The 22,717-nt window shown below is 37.4% G+C and overlaps 1 protein-coding gene across 9 annotated transcripts in view; it reads right to left on the bottom strand.

The window, feature by feature from the left end:
* Positions 1 to 22,717, bottom strand: part of SPTAN1 (spectrin alpha, non-erythrocytic 1) — a 61,134-nt gene that overhangs the window by 8,281 nt on the left and 30,136 nt on the right. For 3 of the 9 annotated variants that reach the window (XM_031954751.1, XM_031954749.1, XM_031954754.1), the window contains exons 22-46: positions 22,053 to 22,201; positions 20,626 to 20,685; positions 19,267 to 19,465; positions 18,285 to 18,389; positions 15,726 to 15,749; positions 14,877 to 14,912; positions 13,116 to 13,163; positions 12,093 to 12,184; positions 9,960 to 10,104; positions 9,697 to 9,878; positions 9,221 to 9,320; positions 8,859 to 9,056; positions 8,619 to 8,765; positions 7,819 to 7,922; positions 7,418 to 7,580; positions 7,022 to 7,036; positions 4,973 to 5,104; positions 4,656 to 4,793; positions 4,006 to 4,110; positions 3,531 to 3,739; positions 3,008 to 3,128; positions 2,618 to 2,739; positions 2,102 to 2,234; positions 1,244 to 1,342; positions 679 to 838 (exon numbers count right to left, since the gene is read on the bottom strand). In XM_031954751.1, coding sequence (XP_031810611.1) covers positions 679 to 838; positions 1,244 to 1,342; positions 2,102 to 2,234; positions 2,618 to 2,739; positions 3,008 to 3,128; positions 3,531 to 3,739; positions 4,006 to 4,110; positions 4,656 to 4,793; positions 4,973 to 5,104; positions 7,022 to 7,036; positions 7,418 to 7,580; positions 7,819 to 7,922; positions 8,619 to 8,765; positions 8,859 to 9,056; positions 9,221 to 9,320; positions 9,697 to 9,878; positions 9,960 to 10,104; positions 12,093 to 12,184; positions 13,116 to 13,163; positions 14,877 to 14,912; positions 15,726 to 15,749; positions 18,285 to 18,389; positions 19,267 to 19,465; positions 20,626 to 20,685; positions 22,053 to 22,201 — 2,986 coding nt within the window. The remainder of the gene's footprint in view (positions 1 to 678; positions 839 to 1,243; positions 1,343 to 2,101; positions 2,235 to 2,617; positions 2,740 to 3,007; positions 3,129 to 3,530; positions 3,740 to 4,005; positions 4,111 to 4,655; positions 4,794 to 4,972; positions 5,105 to 7,021; positions 7,037 to 7,417; positions 7,581 to 7,818; positions 7,923 to 8,618; positions 8,766 to 8,858; positions 9,057 to 9,220; positions 9,321 to 9,696; positions 9,879 to 9,959; positions 10,105 to 12,092; positions 12,185 to 13,115; positions 13,164 to 14,876; positions 14,913 to 15,725; positions 15,750 to 18,284; positions 18,390 to 19,266; positions 19,466 to 20,625; positions 20,686 to 22,052; positions 22,202 to 22,717) is intronic. The other 6 variants (XM_031954750.1, XM_003757318.4, XM_031954753.1 and 3 more) reach the window with 4 other exon arrangements.

Genomic DNA, 22,717 nt, shown 5'->3' with positions numbered 1-22,717 from the left:
ATTAAACTTCTTCCAAATGGTTTTAGCTAGCTGTGTGATAATAAACAAGTAACTATAAAACTATAAATGACTAAAAAATGAACTGTACAAAAACAGTTACAGCAGCTCTCTGTGATGGCAAATAATGGAAAACTAAAGGCATTTTCATCAATTAAAATGGCTGAACAAATTATTTTATGTGAATGTAATTAAAATATTATTATGCTGATGCACTGATGTGAACAGAACCAGGAAAAAAGTTTATAGCAGCATAGTAAAGACAAGAAATTTGAAAGATTAAGAATTCTAATCAACACAACGATGAACTAATTCCAGTGGACTAATGAAAAAATGCTATACATCTGAAAAATGATGGCACTTGGTGCAGAATGTCTCATTTTGCAAGACCAATGAAGAAATGTTTGACTAACTTGATTATATATATTTGTCTCCCCCACAATGGATGAAGGAGAGAGAGGGAAAGTAGAAGATACAGGCAAAAAATGCTTGCTAATTTAAAGTTAAAAATAAAGAGATTAAAGATTATGAAATTGAGAACCTGCATTTTATAATTCATCTATAAAGAAAACCTAATTGACTATGACCTGCACCAACTATATTCCTTAACCTTCCAGATCTGGGTAAATCATGTGATCTTAATGATCAGAAAGGACAGAATGATAAGATCTTGCTTCTTACCAATCCAAGATTCCACCACGTCAGCCTTCCAGTTGAACTGAAGGAAAGCTGAATTCTCATCTAGCTTGGCCTTCCTTTGAGCTGCAGCTTTCTCTAGGTCAGATACTTTCCCATTCAGGCCCTTCATTTTTGCAGAGATATTTTCCTCATGGTGATTATTCTATAGGATTAAAAAACAAAAAAACAATCAAAACATTTGTCAACATTGGCCCTGGTCTAGATTCTAGAAATGGCCATTTCAAATTCTACCCTGTCATTTAGAAACTAAGAGTAATGCAAGAGGACAATTAGCTAAAATATTAAAACAAAAGAAACTTTCACCTCCTTCTGTGTTTGCCTAATTAAGGTTAGTATATATTATTTCCTGGCCTACTAAAAAGAAAATAAAAAGAAAATCAACTTTTAGTATTAGATAAAGGTCTTACAGAATGTGGGAAAGAAGTGTTACTCTATATAGGCTTTTTATTTGGAAAAAACCTTGCAAGTCAAGTTTTCAGCATCCATCACTAAACAAGAGTAGGACTAGGAGAGAGGAGATAAAATCTTTCTTTTAATCTATGTTTACCTTCTTAATGAGGTCTTGTCCATTGGTACAGACATCATTCACTCGATCTTTGTGAACGGTAAAATCTGTCTCAAATGCTTCATGTTTTTTCAGCAAGCCCTGTGTGGGAGAAAGAGTACCTGTGGCTATGACTCAGAACCAGAGCAATACTATGATTCATAGTTTGCTGGCTCCATCTGTGCTCCAAAAGACAAGAAATAAAGCACAGGTTTAAATGAAGTAAGTACAGCAAAACCAAAGCCAACTTAAAAAATAATACAAAGGTAATTATTTTTAAAATTTCATTAGGTATTTTTTCTTTTTAATCCAGTAATAATTAGAATTCAATTAAAATTAAATTAAAATGTGAGTTTGAAAAAGTTATCATTTGCTCTTCCATGATTTTCTTCATAAAACATGGAAAAGTACGTTATTAAGTTTAATTCAGACTAATTAATCATGACAAATAGCTACTGACTCAGTGGTTCAAAGATTAAAAAGCCCATTCTGTAATAACAGGTTAAGGAATTCAAATTCCAATTAAGCTTTTGAGATGCTGCAACACTGAGGTGCATTTTTGCTATCTTTTGGAACTAATACCATGCTCTCATAAAATGTCCTTTTGTGATAGTATTTTAGCATTACTTTGATGACTGAATGCTGGATAGATGGATCTTAGGTCTGACCTAACAGAACAGTTTACTTCCATGGGAAGGATGAAATATGATTGAAATAAGGTGTGTGTCCAGGTAGGCATCATCAGAAAATGGAAAATCAGATCACTTTCATGATGTTCTGAGCAAAAAGAATTTTTTAAATAGCTAGATAGTTAAATTAATACATAAGAATGGGGATTTTTTTTTTTAGTGTCTTATTTACCTGTATAGCAGCAAGTGTATCACCATAATCCTCACTAGCTACTAAGGTCATTTTTTCATTAATCCAGGCTTCCTCTTCCTCCACATTGGCTACAAATTGCTGATACTCCAAGGATTCTTCTAAACGTTGGCCCCTATTAAGAATTAAAAATAATCATTCTAAGTCATGCTCTGGTATCTGCCCACCTGAATATAAAACAAGCCACAATCTGGTATAGAAAAAAGTTGGGCTAACTTCGTAAGGCGGAACACAAGTTGGATCTACATGCAATTTCATATCCCTTTCTTCCTTTGTAATCAGGATATAATGTAAACCAGGACTAGCTTCATGTGTTCCCATGGGGTTATGAAGGCAGCTTCAGATTTGCTGGGTATACTGAAGGAGAAAATCCAGGAATGGGCTATCTCACTCAGTTCAGTCTGACCCAGACACTGCTAGTGATGCTGCACATAGAGGGAAAAATGAGTCCTCGTTTGCTCCATGAAACTCAGAGAAGCAGCTCAGGGTCTCACTCACCGAGCAGCCGCCAGCTGCTTCAGCTCCTTCCAGTGCTCCACAAACTGCGCCAGACGCTGCTGGATCTCCTCTTTGCCAATTGTGTTGTCGTCAGACAGTTTCTTTCCGGTGTCCAGAACAGCCTGAGAGTGATCCCAGTGTCATCACAGTGACGCTGTTCTCTGGTTCCCCCCCCCCCCCTCACCCCTCTCCCCGGTGCTCTTTTGGCCATGGGCTGCTTCCTTTATTACCACACCAGATAGCATCTACGCTTTCCTGAATGTCATCCACCCCGCTTTTCTCAGTCTGTCGTGGGGATCAGACAAGGTCACCCTTTGCTTTGTCTGAGTAAGGATGCTACTTTACTAGCTCTGACCAAAAGTTCACTGTTTTTCATTATCCAGATCTTACCTGGATGGCAGGTTCATGTGCAGCTAATTCAGCTTCTAGGCGTTTATGTTTTTTGCGTAGGTTCTGTACACCTGTTAGATCCCGGCCATAATCCTCTGAACTCACTAGAAGTTTCTTTTCTCTATATGGGAGAGCAAAGGGAAAAAACAAATATTTAAGAACATAAAAACTCTTGGAAACCAAAAAACTTCCAGACTATGACACCCACCTAGGAATTCAGCCTGATATACACGCATGGTCTCATTTATTTTCTCAAGAACAAAGAAGCTTAAGAATTTAAATAGAACTTAAAGAGACCTAGTTCAGCCTCCTCATTTTATATTATCAAGAAACTGAGGCCTGAGAGACCTTCCCACAGTTGTACAGTGACTCAGTCCTCCAAAGCAGAGATGGGTTGACAACCTGTGCACCGCCCAGAGATCAGAGGTGGGCATGAGGGCACATGGCCCCCAGAAAGCCTCCTGCTGGCCCGGCCCACTGCTTCTGTCTCTCTGCCTCCATTACAAGTCTCAGAAGCACATACTTGATCCAGGATTCTTCATCATCCATGTCCCGGAAGAATTGGTGCAGCCGATGACTCTCGTTCAGGTTGGCTCGCCGGGCAGCCGCCATGCCCTTGATCCTCTGGAAGCGGCTGTTGATGGTGTCACGCTTCTCCTTCACCTGAGAAGTGTCAAAGGCGCTGCTCGTCATCAGGCTGTCCGCTTGGCCGTTCAGGTCTTTCAGACGGTCCTGTGGATACAGGGAGAGCCATGAAACAAGATAACTATCAGCTGGGTGGATGGCCCCAGCATCCCACAGCCAGCTTATTTGCTCATTTGGAGAGGTAGCTCCCAGAAGGCTAGGCCGGGTAAATGAGGACTCAAAGGTATACGCTGCAGACTCAGAGGCATCCGATCACAAAAGCCATGTGTGTCACTGTCACAGAACCCCCCCTGGCATGCCCTGTGTTCTCTGTTCTAAAAGGTCTTATCTATCCTTTCTGGAGGCAACCTTACCTCATGGGCTGAAATGTCTGCCTCAAGTAGCTGATGCTTCTTCAGTAGATTGTTGACAGAAGCTAGGTCTTTACCATAATCTTCTGAAGCTAAGAGAGCCTCCACCTGGTGGGGGAAGGACACAAGAAGATGGTGCTACTTTATACAAATCTAAATCTTTATGAGAATAAGACTAAAGTCACCTCCAAATCACCTGCACTATCCAGCTTTGAACAATTTAAATCTAGATTTTATATCACTTAGCACATTTCTAAGCTAACCTGGTCACCTATTCAGCATATGATTGGGGAAATAGCCAACAAATCTTAATATCAGCACAAATAATGCAGTTCTATCTACTGCAGAAACATTAAGCCGAATTCTAAAATCAAACAAATAATTTTGTGCAGCTGCTGCCTTGGTTTATAAATTATGAACTTTTGCAATCAAAGGTAGGATAAGTACAAATTCTTCTTTTCAAACCAATTTCGGAAAGTAATTTGTAGTTGATGACCCATCTAGGTCAGGTTCTGTTTGAAAAAAGCTTGCCTTCTTCGTTGAATAAGGCAATTAAGGGCTAGTCTCCTAAGTTCTTGGTTAAATGACCAAGAAATATACCAAAATAGAGGGAAAAAATTCTGCTGGTTCAGTGGGGAAGTTTCTACTCTTACCTCCGAGAGCCAAAAATCAAAATCCTTGATGCCAGTGTTAAAGTTCTGCTGCTTATTGGCTTCCTTTAGCTTCTGGCTCTTTTCAGCCGACTTCTGCACCAAGAACTGCCACTGATCAGCAAGGGCTGCCAGCCGGGCCTGTAAAGGAGAGAGCAAAGGACTGAAAGCTGCCCAAAGCTGCTGCTGCTGCTCTGGGCACTTGCCAACCTACCTAGCCTAGGATTTCCTATCATATCATAACTTAAATCATTTCTTTTCCTGCTTAGTGAGACTGGCCAGACAAGGCAATGCATGAAGTGGGAGAGGTATAGATTCACCTTAACAGCATCTTCACTGCCAGCACAAGCCCCTCGCTCAATGAGGGAGTTGCCCATGTCAATTACACCTCGGATCCGGTCAGCATTGGCATGCAGTTCGGCCTCGAAGGCTTGATGCTTCTGGTGTTTGCTCTGGAGAAAGCAAAAACTGAGTGTCATTACATAGCAAGTTAGACTGGGCCCAAAGCTGTTCTCATGGACAAGGTTGGTAATGAAAAATTCTCTCAAGAGAGGAGACTTGGAGGAAGTTTGAAAAACACTGAAATGACGAAATTTACGAAGGCTACAAATGACAGAATCCTCCCCTTTTCTTCATGAAGTAAAACAGCTTTCAAGAAAAGATCTAAAATTATATGTTGTTGGGGGCAACATCTCTCTCTCTCTCACACAGAGAAATAGATCTCAATCTATATGCTGTCCCATTTTTATGTATCATTTTAGATATTATGTTAAGTAAATTTCAATTTTGACTATTTCAAATTACTTTCCCCATGTGGATTTCAGATTTACAAGACAAACCCAATTAACAATATTTAATATATATATAGTTTCATATTTGAAATCCATGTTGGGGAAAGTAATTGTTTTGGGAATTCTAATTTAGTGACTCTTTTCAATCCATCTGAAAGGCCTCTTGTGTCCACATATTGCAGAAAACAGAGACCAAGCAAATTAAGTCATTTGGTAACTGTAATTAACCTAAAACCACTAAAGAATCACATCTTGTTAAGAGTTTGTCTTGTCTAAGAAATGAGAAGAACAAAACCATGAGAACAACTGGACCCTAATGGGGTGAGAGTCTATCATATTTACTTGAAGAATCCATGAAAAAAACAAAACAAAGGGACAAATAGGTGGCAAGTTGGATAGAGCACCAGCCCTGAAATCAGGAGCACCTGAGTTCAAATCTGGCCTCAGACACTTAACACTTCCTAGCTGTGTGAAAAAAACCAAAACCAAAATAAAACAGAGAATGTACTCTTATTAGCATAAACAAAAACCCAGTAGCAATGATGACTGCTGCAACTCCCCAAATCTGAAAAATCACAATGAGGGTATTATTATATTATTAACAAACAAACCCCAAGAGAACTCAAAAGTACAGAAGGCAGAGAAGAAAGGTTCTACTGTTACTGAGAATTCTGCATCAAATGTTTACTTACGGAGGCAGCAACTGTTCAAGGACTGAGGTTAAGTCACAGGCTAATAAATCCACTATTAAGAGTTAAAATGGAGGAAGGTTATTTGAAAAAAGAACTTACCAAATAATTTTAAAAGGGGAAAAATGTCACTTCATATGACAATTTCATCTTCAGCTTCTTACTACAAATTCAGAAGGACTTACATATCTGAAACACCCTACAATCTGTTGTTATAGATTAAATTCTTGTTTCTAGTTATGAATATTTTATAATTCAAATCCCATTCTTCTTATCAAATTCCTTTTAATTTTTTCATTTGCTTTTTACTTATCCATTCATTATTCTATAATTATTCTATGATATCTAAATTTAATTTCTCTTATTGTCCTCTAGGTAAACAATCTCATTAACTTAGCTTATTATACTGTTGTCCTACCAGGCCCATCTCTTTAGGCCATAAAACAATTTCTTTTTAGTAAAATGGCAACTTAAAGCTTCATACATATTATGGATTTTTCATCCCTGACCACATAAGAACTGAAGACCAAGTCAAAAGAATAAAGAGAAGATGGTTAATGTCTGCTAAAAAAGAAGATAGTAACACTTATCAATGAAATATGAAGTGTGGTATTTTCTGATACTAAAAACTCCTCTGAAGAAAAGCAAATACTGCCTCAGAATCAAACAGATCATGCAGAACATGCCTAGACAATGAGTTTTTTCAGCCATGTGATTAAAACAAAGAAAGCCACATCCCACAAGGGATACCTAGATGGAATATGATGAATGATTAGAGAAGCCAATAGATGAATAGATGACAAAATGAACATGATCATGTCTCAATCTATACAAAAGAACACAAATACTGGCAGCTAATGAATCAAGCTCTAGAAAAACCCCAACTTACCAGCAGCTTGGAAAGCTACAAAATAGATGAAGAACAACAAAAATTAAGTATACTGACAGATCTATATTATCAGTTACAAAAAAAAAAAAAAAAAAAAATTATTTTGCTATTATACTTACCCCACAAAACCAACATTATTAAACAGTTAAAGAATTTAAAATGTTTTATTTTAGCCTAATTAGTGCTACATGGTCTCATATTATATCACTGGACAAGAAAATAGGTATGAGAGCAGCTTACAAAAAACTTTATCAATTTCCAAAGTCTGGGAACAACTTGGCGTTTTCTTGAATTTTTCCATGAGTAACAATAAACTAAGTTGCTTCACTTTTATATCTCTTCTAATATTTGTTAAAAGAGCCACTCTGAGGCTAAGATTTCCAATCAGTAACTCACCTGAATGTTGGTAGGATCCTTATAGGATTCATCACTTGCTGTTTGTAGCTTTTCACTAATCCAGGCCTCAATCTCATCCACATCCCGACTGAACTGCTGAAGAGTTTGAGATTCTCCCAGCTTGGATCTCTTCTCAATCATTTGGGCTTTTAAGCGTCTCCACCTAGAGAAAGAAAAAGGGACACATTAACACAGTTCCACATCCAATATGAGATTAAAAAGCCAATGATGATGACCAAAGGCCAGGGGTTGACATGAAGCTGTCTTGAATGGTTTTTAATTTTAAAATAAAGTTTGCAGTTTGCCAGCCCTTGACTTAAAGGGTCAAAATTAATTATCAGAGATTTTCATTGCTAAACCTAGAATTTACTTAACAGTGAAATTCACATTTTCATACTTACCTGTCCAGAACCTCATTTCGACGATTAGAAATGTCTCCTTTAGCATAATGATCTGCAGAGATTAACTGATCAGCAAAAGACTGCAGAGCTGCAATCTTCTCTTCCTGTAAAAGAAAACCACAATTTGAAGTTGGGAAGCATATAGACCAGGGGTCCTCAAACTTTTTAAATAGGGGGCCAGTTCACTGTCCCTCAGACTGTTGGAGTGCCGGACTATAGTAAAAACAAAAACTTTGTTTTTTGTGGGCCTTTAAAATAAAGAAACTTCATAGCCCTGGGAGTGGGGGATAATTGTCCTCAGCTGCTGCATCTGGCTCGTGGGATGGTAGTTTGAGGACCCCTGATATAGAGGATGAAATACCTAAAAAGAATAATCATTAAGCCATAGCTCCATGTGAAGCTGTTTGAAAGAAGGATGACTGCTTTGGATGATTCAGAAAACCTGCTTGATGAGAATGGTAAGTGTTACAAGCTTTCAAAATCTTGAAGAACTTGACTACACAGCATCAGAAAGAGAAAGGACAGCAAGGATTGAGGTGGCAGTTAAGAGTTTGGTAAATACATGCCGCTCGCTCCAAGATGAATCAGTGTCAATTTTTCTCTTGATGAATCAAACCACAGTTTACATCTAGAACAACCTCATCACTCATAGGCCAATTGTTGTTCTGCCCCCTTTCCCCTTTTCTGTGACAACATATTATCTCATTCTAACTTGGTCAAAGGTGAGTAAATATGCAAATAAAAGGCAAAGAATATTAATTTGGGGAAGGATGTTTCATCTTATCATTCAAATTCCATACCTGGACATTGATTGCTTTATCAAAGTCTTCATGTTTCTTGATCAGTGCCTCCACACTATCCAGTGAATCCCCCTTATCTTCAGTATTCAGGAAGGCCTCCCGAGCAGCCATCCAATTTTCTGCTTGTTCACAATCCCGGTGAAACAGCTAAAGAGGAGAAAAGATTGATGAGAGCTCAGTTACAAGGAGATTTCCGGGGTAAAAAAAATAAACAGAAACCAAAGGTAAACAAACAGGTACCTGCAGTTCAAGACACTGATCCAACATCATTCTGCGCTGAACCCAAGCTTTCTCTAGATCAGCCCTCTCCTGATCAAGAATATCTAGTTTCTCTTTGATCTCTGGGCTGGCATAGTGCCCACGAGCCAACAGCTGTTGCCCAAACTGCTCAAATGCCTGGAAAGTGCCAGCCCTGGCATCAATTTCTGTTCGGTGTTCCTGCCAAAAGACGGGAAAGGATTAAATAACTGGCAATGGAATGCCCATTCCAATGTTATCAACCTACTCATAATAAAAGGTAGAGAGAGGTCTTCAAGAGATAGTGAATAAACTGAATTCAAATACACAGTGGCTTTAACATCCAGCAGGAAAATTTCACCTACCTGATGTCTTTCCAACAAAGCTTCAGCTCCTGTGACATCCTTGGCTAATTCATCAGAGGATACTAAGCCCCGGATACCATTGATCCAAGACATGAGGTCCCTAGAAAACCATCCCATGGACAAATATTACGTTTTCTGGCAGGCAGGCCATTTGTCCAAGAAAACAGTAATTTGTAAACACTGAGCTAAGATACTCATAAGACAAGCTAGACAGTATTTAAAAACCATTAACTCCACAGAGAAAAACCAAAACGGTTTCCCTGGTCAGCTTTAAAAAAAAAAAAAAAAGATAGACACCTAGAACTCTTCTAAAAGCAACAACTTAAGAGAAGGATGAGGGAAATTGGTTCCTACTTTCTATTCAGGAACATAAAAAATCCCATGTCTAAACGGAACCTTAACACAGCAAACCACCACATGGTATGTGTTTGTGTAAAAGGCTTTAGTTTTGTTTGTTTGTTTGTTTGTTTTTTTACCGAAAATCACTGAGGAAACGTTGCAGGTCATGAGAATCCCCCAACTTGGCTTTACGTTGGTCAGCTCTTTTTCCTAGGCTGTTCCAGGCCTGATTTAGCTCTGTGCATTTCTCTTGAAGGTCTTCTGCTGATTCGGGATGGGACTGAATTAGGCGCTCAGCAGTCTCTCCAAGGGAATTCACCTACATCAGAAGAAAAAAAGTCAGGAACCAGGCTCAGAAGAATCACAATTCTTTTGGTGTCTGGGTCAGAAAGAGGCTTACCTTATCACCTAATGCAGCCAAGTCTCTCTCAAAGCCCTCATGCTTGCGCTGTAATGCCTGGACACTGGCCAGATCGTGACCATAATTGTCTGTGTTTAGAGCTTGATTCTTTTCTTCAATCCATTCCTTGGTTTCATCAGCATCTCTACAGAAGGAAAATAATTATTCCAGATGTGTCCAAAGACCAGTTTATGTGCTTTAGGAACTTTTTTTTTTTTTTTTTAAACATTAACCATGGGACATTATCCCTTGCACTATATATTAGTGTGATTTAAGGAATAGAATCATTTTACTTTTTAACTTATCTCTATACCTTGCACTCAATTCCTGACCCTTCAACAGAATCTGCTTTTGTAACAACAAAGAAAGCACAAAATTGAACAACGCCATGGCCACATTTAACAAGGCATGCTTCATTCCACACCTACAATTTATTACCTTTTCTGCTGAGAGGCAAAATATATTTTGTCCTTAGCCTACTGTAGTTATTTTAATCACTAGTAAGCCTGCTGCTTGCTCAAACTTGCTTAGGGCCACATAACTAAAAAGTGTCTGAGCTCACATCCCAACTTGGGTCTTCCTGTTTCCAGGACCAGTATGCTCTATCGCACCACCCCCAATAAACTTTGAAAAAAATAAAATAGTATACATATTATTTTTGTTTGACCAAGATTCAAATTTTGGATTTTTAGTTGCTTTATTTACCTCATATCCGGTTTGTTCGTGAATATTATATTTCCTATCCACTATAAGGATCTACTACTCTATTACATTCTTGACAAGTTACTCAATTTTGCTTGAAGAATGTTTACAATAAAGGTGATTACTAAAAGTGATTTGTAAAGTAACATATTTATATAGCACTTTATAGTTTGAAAGAACTTTACATGTGTATCTTCACTTGATAATCATGACAAGGTAAATAATATATCATTATCACCATTTTACAGTGAAGAAACCAAGGACCACAAAGAGAGAGCACATTTGCTGTGGTCACACACAGACAGCAGCCAACAGCAGTAGGCGTTCTTTCCATTACATGGCACTATTTCTCTCCCTCATGAGACGGGCTCAGTTCACTCTAGTTTTAAAAATATCTTTGTTAAAAAGTTCAATAGACCTAAATAAATTTCAAGTTCATATACTAGACTTTTACAATGAAGAGTACAAATTCTATGGCATTCTAGGAAAAACAAACAAACAAACAAACCCAAAGAACATATGATCCAGGGGGCCAGGAAAAGTTGGGACACTACACCAAACAATTGAATAACACTGATTTTTTGGTTATTGTTAATAATTATAACTTTTTATTGACAGAATCCATGCCTGGGTAATTTTTTTTACAACTTTATCCCTTGCACTCACTTCTGTTCCGACTTTTCTCCTCCCTCCCTCCACCTCCTCCCCCAGATGGCAAGCAGTCCTATACATGTTAAATAGGTTACAGTAGATCTTGGATACAATACATGTGTGCAGAACCGAACAATTCTCTTGTTGCACAGGGAGAATTGGATTCAGATGGTAAAAATAACCCGGGAAGAAAAACAAAAATGCAAACAGTTTACATTCATTTCCTAGTGTTCTTTCTTTGGGTGTAGCTGCTTCTGTCCATCATTGATCAAATGAAACTGAGGAATAAGACTGATTTTTAAAATTTATCTAAACTATACTTATCTCGTACCAAATATGTGTATACTACAATTTTTTTTTTTGAGGCAATTGTGGTTAAGTGACTTGCCCAGGGTCACACAGCCAAGAAGTGTGAAGTGTCTGAGACCAGAGTTGAACTCAGGTCCTCCTGACTCCAGAGCTGGTGCTCTATTCCTCTGCGCCATCTAACTGCCCCAACAATTAATTTTTAATGTTTAAAAATGTACAAAAAAATTTTCATTTCTAAGCCCTCAAAATGCAACAGGAAAAAAAAAATCAGAATTAGGCAGCAGGATGGATTTGGTCTGCAGGCCACAGTTTGCTAACTTCTAAGTCTAAGTAGGGAAGAATCTTCCTTTACTTAGCCCTGTAAGGACTTAAACCACTTAAGTTCTAAGAACATTACAAATCAAGTATTCCTTTTTTCTTCTTCTGTTCTCTGCCCCATTCCTAATATGGTCATCAACAAGGACCTCTCACCTATGGAATCTTTGAACTTCATGGGCACTGCCTAGAAGTTGGCTCCGCTCTTCAGCCAACTGCTGCAGGGACCGCCAGCGCTCATTTAGTTCCTATAAAAAAGAATGCAAACCATCAGTTTTGCTTGAGGTTTTTGACTTTTCAATGAGGTTTGAAATCTTTCCTGAGACATTCCATTCTTGGTGATAATGATAAAAAGGAAGATGAGATAAAGGGAGCTAATGGGTTATGTCAAGTTCCAATATACATGTAATCTGTTCCTCAGACAAGGAAAGTCTTGACTTGACTATGAATATACAGGTGAAGTCATATCATAAAACAGCACACCACAAAATAAAAGTAGCAGAATTTGGACTCCACAACAAAAACCTCATAACCTTATTCAAAAATGAGAGGACTATGGCAGCTAACACTGAGCCTTTGAGTTGTGCTGGATTCTTCCTAGCCCTTGAGCTATATTCGTATCTTTCAAAAGCAGCCCGGGGAAGTCTTGACTTCCAAAATCTCTTAAGGAGTAAAAGCTAAACCCCAAGAGGACAAACATCCATGGAGAAAAATCAATCTCATGTTCAAGAACGCCTTAATAAGTACAAAACATGCTATACTCTCCCCACTTCAATCCACTTTGGATCTTCACAAGTTAGAGAAAGGACTAACACTGCTCATAAAGCAATTTCTCAAAAGGTTTAGTTTTAATGCAAAATGGGAAATCATGCAAGGATTAATGAAAACTACTTTTTCGGGACGAAAGCAGATAATATTCTTCATCAATGCCATGGGTAACTTGAAAATCAATATATGTGTGTGTGTGTGTGTGTGTGTGTTAACAATGTATCCCTCATCAATTTTCTATGACAAAGAATATGAATAAGAACCTCAGAATTAGTATTTGAAATTCAGCACTAATTCAAGAGACTCCTGAATAGTGGAGCCCCCAAAATTGGATATTAGTCATAAAAAATGAAAAGAAAAGAGAGAAAAACAAGAAAATAACAAGTAAAGCAGCTGTTCATTGGTTCTTACCTTGATTGAATTAAAAGTGGCCACTGTGTGAACCATCAGACGTGCAGACTGCAGGGGAAAGGAAAGCAGGAGAGCAAAAGTAATGAAAGATCTGCTAATCAGGGACAGGAAATCAGACTTTCAACATCAATTATGCCTGACTAATTGTCAAACAATATGATGTTAAAAGGAGCTGAGTTTTTAATCAAAGACATCCACTGTAGCATTGATTACAACATCCAATATCAACAATTAGACATATTTCATTGGTTCATTTTCCCCACTGCATAATAAAATTAAGTGTTTAACTAAAGCCATACTAACTTATATGTAGGATATTAAAAAATAAAAATCCAGAACTTATAGCATGGGGAAAAACACTGGAGAAATTATAAATGGCAATTAAGCCTATTTAATCAAACAGTTAGATTAACCAATCAGTGAAATTACTAATTATGGTCATAAAGTCGTTTAAATCAACAGGGTCAACACTAAGGGCAAGAAAAGAAAAGATTAAGAAAGAAAATAGGAATTTCATTGAAGTAAGTAAAAGCAAGAACAAGGAAAAACAACAAATTTGGGGAGGAAGTATTGAAATCCTATTTAGTGGCCCTCTCTGAAAGTTTTGTGATATGTCCTTTAGATGGCAACATGAATAAATAGGTAGGATACGTGCCCAACTCATGCAGAACAATATTCACTCTTTTTAAACCTGAAACAAAAAACTACTTTAAGCAGTTTAAACTGTGTCCTTGGTTTTTACTCTGTGACTGAAATGTTAATTAATCCATAAAAGAGATCTATGCATCTACTTAATGAGTATGTATAAAAGCAAAAACCTAAATAAATTCAAAGCTCTCAAGTTCAAGAGAATCCTTAATTTCTCAGTTGTTCCAGAAGAGATTAAGAATATATCCCTTCCTTCCTTCTTTCCTTGCATAGGAGACTATGGGTATGGACTACTGCATATACGTCAGTCTTGGCTGATAAGCTAGTTTTTGCTGAATTTTTTGTTATAAGGAATGGCTAACTGGATGGGGAAAAAACGGAAGATATATTCTTTAGTTGAAGGGGGATGGAAACTGTTCCCTTTAAGATTATCACTCTGAAACTGTGTTCCCTTTAAGATAATCATTCTGAAACTGTGTTCCCTTTTGATCTGTGATTCCTTTTGGAGTCTCAGCCCCATCCTGGGGAAGGCATATCCCCCCAGATAAGTTATCTTTCCAGGATGCCAGAGCCTTTGATTTAATTAGAAATCTTGGTCAAAAAGTACCCCTATGAAGTGTTGTTAATTCTGGGGTGGATACTGATAAGCATCTAGGCCTGGGAACCTTGGCTTCCCGAAGCCTCAAGACTCCTTTTTAAAGGGCAGTTTCTAAAATTATTCTTTGCAGAGGCCTAAGCAGCTTGCTAGGGCCCTGCCCCCTGAGAAGGCATTCCCTTCTCAGTGCCAGACTCCATTTCCCTAATAGGACTTTGCCACTACAGAAGTCAGTCTCTTAGCAAACTAGTTTCTATCCAATAATAAACTTTCATTTTTGTCAATTAATAATTCAGGGTTTCATGAATTCTTTCATGACAAACCTTTGCATCAATCATAAGGGGATTTTAACAACTCTCTGCCACTAACCTCATCAAAGTGAAGGTAATAAAAAAAAACAAAAGATAATATAAATTAAAAAAATTTAGGCAATATATTGTAGGAGAAAGCCAACAGTTTGAAATAGTTAAAAAGATAAAAGAGTATAAAAAAGCAACATAATGTAATAGGGTTCTTACCTTCCAGGGGGAAGCAGTCTTGGAATCAGTATCATCCTACCCAAATTACAAAAATGAATTTAGATGACCCTTGCAAGCCAGTACAAAAACACTATCAGACCAGCTCCATTTTATTAGTTCTTTCCCCATCAGGTGATTTAAAAAGCAAATTGGCTAAATCAGCATTTTTATCTGCCTAACTATCTGCACCTTACTATTGAACTAGTCCTTTGCAAGATTAGTTGAAAGAGTCTGGCAACAAAAATGACAAAACATCCTCTTTCAAGGGGAAATGCAGTAATTGGATAGTAGTGTAGAAGAGAGCCCTAAAGTTTGGGGGAGGGGACACCCAACCTAGGGAGGAGGAGAGGAGAGGAGAAATCAATTCAAAAATTCTGGCAGTTTAGGTTAAAAATCTCTAGAAATGTAACAAGGAATAAAGAAATCCAATGATACAAAAATAGTTTTTAACGGCTCTGAGGAAAGGCAGGAGCTAGGTAAGGAAAGTGAGTTTGTCATTATCTATCTACAAAGATAGATTTCAAAGAGCAAAGGAAGAAAAAGAAAAATGTTTTTTCTTATACCACACTTTTACTAATTAAAAAAAAAGGGGGGGGGAGGAAGTGAACATTGAAATGACAGATATGGAAAATATCCTGAAAGATTAAAATTACAGCTTCTTTTACAGCATGGGCAAGAAAAATTTTAAATTTTCTATTTCCTTACAAAGAATTTATCTATTTAAGATATTTCCCCCCACCCCCACCCCCACCCCACCAAACAGGTCAACAAGAAACATTTCTGGTGGTTTTAAAATCTCACTCTATTCTAGGTCTTCAAAAATTCTATTTGCAATTAATTTAGACTTACCCTGGGCATCATTCCATATACTTCCTGCAAAGGAAAAAAGATATAAATGTTTACTATCACAGGAAGGGAAACTACCTGGTAGTTTTAGATAATTTAGATTTACATAGTACTTCAATGTTTGCAAAGTACTCATATATGCATTTTTTTTACATGATCACAATAAATACTAATAACAAAAGTATTCTTATTTCCATTTTAGGGATGAGGTGATTGTGACTTGCCCAAAGACACAAGACTACTAAGTTTCAGAATCCTGGTCTCTTCTGATTGAGTCCAATGCCCTTTCTATCACTCACTCTACACCAGGAGTCCTCAAACTATGGCCTGCGGGCCAGATGCAGCAGCTGAGAATGATTATCCCCCTCACCCAGGACTATGAAGTTTCTTTAAAGGCCCACAAAACAAAGTTTTTGTTTTTACTATAGTTGGGCCCTCCAACAGTCTGAGGGACAGTGAACTGGCCCCCTATTTTAAAAGTTTGTAGACGGTCTACCTTCTATCTCTCTGAGGAATTATGCACATTATTAGTACTAGGGTAGAAATGGGTCTAATGGTTTTCCAAAAGTGCTGAGCCTGGAGTACGATTTCAAATCCAGCCTTAGACACTGCTGTGTGATCCTGGGCAAATCACTTAATCTTATTTGCCTCAGTTTCTTCATCTGTAAAATGAGCTGGAAAAAGAAATGGCAAACTACTTCAGTTATTTCTGCCAAGAAAAGCCCAAAAGGGATCACCTCAAGTCAGGCATGACTGAAGTGAATGAACTATCATCTACTAACTTTTGCATAATGAAAAGCAAAGACATAGAGAACAAGAGAAGAAATTGATTACAATACTTGTTCTGTTTGCTCATTATTTCCAAATTAACACACTAATGCACAATTTTAATATAGTATAAGTATACTTATATATAGTGTATATAGTGTAAAAAGTTTAAGTGTTTCATTAAAATCTTGGTTCTCAAAGCCATGTCAGCAGAGTGCCATCTTGCTGGAGAGCTGACTGCACAAATACCTGATGACAGACAGGTGGGCTATCACCCAAACTAGATGATACAGCCTCTCAGGCTGGCTACATAGTAAATCGTTTTTACCCAAAGAAATTCATGATGATTATCTACTAATCAGTGAAGTACATAGCATCTAGAATAAAGTCAGCATTTTAAAAATACTTATTAACTGATTAAAGGGATTTATACTCTTTGTCACTGAAATAGTATCTCCACTGATGAAGCAACAAATCCTTTTGTTCAGAAAGAAATCTCTGCTTTCTCTTGGTCAGAAAAGAAATTTCTTTAAAAGAGTCAAAAAGGGTTCTGATGATTAATATCATTACTTAAAGTACTCATCAGAAATCAAAGAAAATGCAGGTAATATTTATTCTAAAAAAACTTTCATGAAATAATGCACGGTAAAAAATAAGAATCAAAGGAATAAGTATATATAGTGTGTAACTGAAGAAGGGACCCCGAAACTCTCTAAAACTCCTTGAAGGAGAGTTTCTCCTTGAACCCTGTGTCTGTGAGGACCCTGCCTGAAAATAAACAGCTTCATTCTGTTGTCTAGGTGGGGTTGGTTCAATCCTGAGCTAAAGAATTCCAACCCTATTGAATTAAAGAGACTCATTCAATTCAAATTCAGCTCAATCCCCTATTAGCCCTCCTTAATTTGTAGCCAAGGCTTATAAAAACTGCAACTTGGAACAACTCTTTGCAGAGGATCTGACATGCCAGGTTATGCTATGCCATGCTTGCTATGCCAAGGAAACCTCTGCCTACTGGGATGATATTCTCTTCCAGCACTACCTTCTTTTTATCCTCACCTATTTTCTCTAATGAGACTTTGTGCCTCTATGTCAGGATTTCTCTACTAGAAATTTTACTTGGGCTGACTTCCCAATGCCTCTTTTATCAAACTAGCTTTTTCATGTTTGTAAATTCTTTTACAGCATCTCTGAGCCACCAGAAGGGGGTTCCCCCAAACTCCCTATCCTTGCCCCAAATCCCAAGGGGGTACAGTAGAGCCAAACCTCTCCATTTGGTTCCCTGAACCCCAAACCTGCCACTAGACCATATTGTTTAACTCCCTGACCACCAGGAACCCTAACCTCATTTTGGTTCCCTAAATCTAGACCTTATCATTTGATTCCCTGAAGAAGGGAACCCCAAATCTTAACCTCATCATATTCATGAAGAAGATGTAGAGGGAATAACTGAAAAATTATTATGATACATCATATATTGACATTAACTGAAGGGAACACTATTGTCAGAGCAAGTTTGCTTCATGGTTCTATTTCATATGAAGTTTTTTTTTTTAAACAACATAAATATCAAAATATCATTAAGTAACTTTCATGTATGAAGAGAAAGGTTTGGATGAGATTTTCCCTCCTGATTCAAGGAATTAAACAATCGCATAAACCTGCATGGAAATCAGGTCTAGGTAATCTCAATGTATCAACTTTGATATAAACTGTCAGTCACCTGTACTTACTAAAGATTGCTAAAGGTATACAGATGTGTAGACATCTTAGTCCAGAAGAAAGAAAACACTCTACCTGTTGCTGTACAGCTTGAACTTCTTCTGCCATTAATCCTTCTGACTCCAGGTCTTCAGCAACCTTGTTAATATCCTTTAGTCGGGATTCATTGGCTTTCAAATCCTTTAATTGGAGGGAAAAAAAAAAAACCCCAACATATAAATGAACACAACTCCAAGTCAAATAGAAACAAAGAGAGATGGGCAACAATTAAAGGCTGATAAAGAGAATCCATGTTCATTGGGAACTCTTCATAATAACCCTGTCATTACACTCTTCCACAATGACTTAGAGCAGGAAATCCTAGCTACAATAGTCAAGAAAATAAGGGTATGATGGCAACTTTTTCCATCTCTAAAGAGCAATTATTAATTATCTATGTCTTATTATCACAATACTTCGGACAAATGGGTAATGTTATTTGAGATGAGTAACTGTATATTTAACGGATAGCAACTGAAATGCTGAAAATATAACAATGTTATTAGAATTCATTTTGACTATGATATTTTAGAACTAGAATGGTCCATTATCATCTGTTGTGAGCAGCACCCAAATGTTTACATCCTAGATAGGAAAACAATTATCTATAGTTCTTGCAAACCATAACTGACACTGGGGCAGACAAAGGGGGACAACCCCATGGACTGAGGGTGTGACTGATATTTTAGATCTAGAATAGTTAACTATCCATTATTGTATGCAGCAGTGAAATCTCAGTATGGCATTAAGTCATATTATTAAGAGTCTTGGAATTCAATAAGTTTCGGTTTGCAAAATAAAAATGATATACAGACAACAATACTAGAATGCCATATTTCATTCTAGACTCACAAGAGCTGTACCTATTTTCAAATGTTGGCTATTTTGGAATTTTGGATAAATGTATACTTGTAAAGAGAATGTCAGTCTAGAAGAAACACTTTTCTCCTGTGTATTAAGTTATTTAGTTAATTCTCCATCCAAATTATCAGTATCAAAAAACTCAATTACCCCCTACCTTCTGGAAGTCATCAAACTTCTTCTGTAGCACCTCCACCTGTTCTAGGTCTGTGCCAACTTCCTCATTGGTCAATGTGGCCTCCTTCTCGTTGATCCATTGCTGCAGCTCGTTAGCTTCCCGAAACAGCATGAACTTCTTGCAGCTCTTCTCCAACATGCCTTTGCGCTTCTCACCCAGTTCCAGGAGAGAGTGGTACCTGGCAGGATTGAGGAGGAGAACGCAGTTTAGCCATCTCATGATGCAGACACACAAAGCCAGCACTGGGAAGCTGCCAAGGCACAAATACAAAACTGTTTATCACTGCACATAATACACACGGTAACCAAGGACCTAGAGCTGTGCGGAAGTCAAAACTCCAAGTTCTGATACAGGAAGACCAAGAAACTGGCAAACAGCCTCCTCACAGCAAGAAGCACCCAACAGTCAAGCACACCCAAGTCTGTCACTTAATACTACAACTGCAAATGACCAGAAAAAAAGCACATGGTACAGGTGGAGCATGCAATTACAAACAAGAGATGAGATGGACATTCTACGAGGTAGCACATATCACAGAGGGTTTCCTTTTTTCTCCCCTACAAATTATTTTCAAGAATCCTGAAGGTCAGTTGGGCTAGAAAGCAGTCTGATATTACAGGCATCTAACTTATGATTGGCACATCACATCCTAAATGATTAGAAATATATATATATTTTAAAATTTAAGGCAGAAAGATGATGAATGATTTTCAAAAATGTGTCTCTAAAAGAATGACCAATAAGCTGGCATGAATTACAACACAGTTTATGATTAGTAGTGTTATTAAGTTAGGTCAAAGATAAGTTTTTTAACTTAAAAGTCTGCCAGATAGACTTGACACAAAGAATAAGAATCAAAGATGAATGTTCTAACTGTTGGTAAAGAAAATACAAAGGCTGTAATTTCATTGGGTTCATAGAGAGAAATAAAAATTATTTGAAGCAAAAAAAAATCTCACATAACGCCAAAATATTGAACTTAAGCTTCTCTTTAAGGTTTACTGAATCTCCCTATAATACAGTCAACTGGGTATTAAGAGCAAATTAGTATCTTGTGCTGACAGAATGACTGGTTAGTTAAACAGAACCAAGAGGGTGAAACCAAGGATACTCTGAACACATAACAAGACATGAAAGCAACTGATGAGAAAAGCAACAACCAACTGAAAAAGTTTTTCTTTTTGGATGAAAGATGGATGACTAGGAGACATTCTTCCCAACACTCTAGCCTATGGAGAAGCAGTAGGTACCCCCACTCCCTCTAAATTATGCGGCAGAGGCAAGACCAATAAGCACACCAATGGACAGGGGCTCAAGAAAGGCTCTCAGCCTACTCACAGTTCTTCCACCTGTTTCATACGTAGAGATACACTGCCAGCCTCCTTAGTTATGAGTGTCCTGCACAGATAGAGGGGGCACAGCAAAAGCATGCAAAAATTAGTGAGATTAATTCAACTAATATAAAGCAGGAAGCTCCACCAGAGGCCATGTTGGAGGATTGAGGGAAAAAAATCCATTCAAAAGCTATCAGAATGCAGTGCAGACCCGCAAATGGCAAAGAAATAATAAGCAGGGCATTTATTTGAACTCATTAGTAGGTCAGAATATCTTAGATCTCTAAACTTCAAGACAACTTTCATTAAACAAACATCTTGGCTTTAAAGTTATAGAGGCAATAGGAGTAGATATTTCTTTGATTCAAATCCTGGGTTCAGAATTGGTTTCCTTTGGAAACAATGAGAAAGCCAATAAATTCCCTTTGGAACATAATATTTTAAAACATTAGGGTTTAAAAACCACAATCCCCCTACCATAATCAAGAATTCTTTATGGAATAGTAAAAATGACTCAAATTACAAACTGTTAAGTGCTATATACAAAAGTCCTTTCTTCTTTACTATTAGTAAAGTTGAACGAACATGATTTAAGCCAACTTTACAAATATAGAAACTGAAGCTCAGAGAAGTCTAAGGACTTGTTCGTCACTGTCTGGCTGAAAAAATGTTAGTTCCAGAACTTGAATCCAAGACCTTCTGATTCAAGAATGTTGTCATTTTGAATACATAAAGGTGGCCTCTCTATAGAAAAGAGGAGTTTCTTAAGTCACTACTAAACAATCAGTTCTACTTTTTTCCTCCCAATAAAATTAAGAAACGAGGCCAGATGATACTTTAAAGTAGATAGGCAGGGGGAAAAAAAAAAGATGGGCTAGTTACCAATGTTCTAAGGTGGTAAGTCCATTAGTGGAATTAATTATACCACAATATAGCCCACCAAAGGTATTTGGGGGAAAATGCTATTCTTCACAAAACAAATTACACTGAAAACCAGCAATCCCCATTAGAAAACTTGTCTGTGTGTTTGAGCAGGACTTCAATAATGGAACAAGGGATAGAGAGTAGAAGCCTATTCAGAAAACCAGTTTCAAAGAGATTCCTACATCAGATACAAAGATTAAAAATAGGGTTGTAATTACAAAAAGGAAAATTGCGTAGGGGAAAAAAAAAAGTATGAAAGTTAGGGAAAACAAAAACAAAAAAGTATGGAAAATTAGCTAGAAAATTTGGTTAAAATTGGGGTCATTCACATATTAAAGGTGATTTTAAGAAAAGCACCAAGAGTAAGGAAGCACATCCTAGAGCACAGATGTACATGAGGACAATGTTCAGCTCCAGAGAAATAAAAATCAAGATCTAAACCCCTGTAGTTGCTGACTACATGCGTGGATATGCTTCGACTTGGTATCTTATCTGCAATGCCCTTACTGGTTGTCAATCTGTTCTTGTCTCAAGGCAATACTGCCCTGTTCTTCCAATAGGTTCTCTCGTGATGCTGATTGGGCTGGGTCCAATTTCTTTACATAGGCAGCAGGTACAAAACCCTGACGGTCATTCACTTCCACTTTCCACCAGTCCTGGAGGGAAAGAGAAGAGCACTTAATCTTAAGTCCAACACTGCTCCTTAAAAGAATGAGAATTTAATTTTTATATGTATATTCAAAGATATCATACTACTCCTAAAAGCAGTCCTATTAATTTGTACTTTATTTTTAATTATAATTCCAATGTCACACTAAAAACTATCAAGAAAAAAGGGTTACTATCAAGGAAAAAACTAAATGATAGTTATCTGAATATAAGCAAAGACTAGGGAATAAGAAACTTACCAAGGTATCAATGACTGGGACTTTTCCTTGTTTTAACCAATGCAAGGTAACACATTTATAAAAAGATATTAACTTTCTAGTGTATCCAGAATACAGATCAAGTGTAGACACTATCATGGGAGAAGAGGTTAAAGAAATGGAACGTACAAGGATATATAAGGAAATGGCGAGGCGGGTGGGTCTCTGGTGGCGTTACTAATACAGGAAAAACATGACTAAGGGGAAGAATTCTTGAAATTAGCTATCTTCAAATATTTGCAGGGT

Source organism: Sarcophilus harrisii, chromosome 2, assembly GCF_902635505.1.
Source record: "Sarcophilus harrisii chromosome 2, mSarHar1.11, whole genome shotgun sequence".
Lineage (NCBI taxonomy): Eukaryota > Metazoa > Chordata > Mammalia > Dasyuromorphia > Dasyuridae > Sarcophilus > Sarcophilus harrisii.
This window is presented reverse-complemented; position numbering and strand designations above follow the sequence as displayed.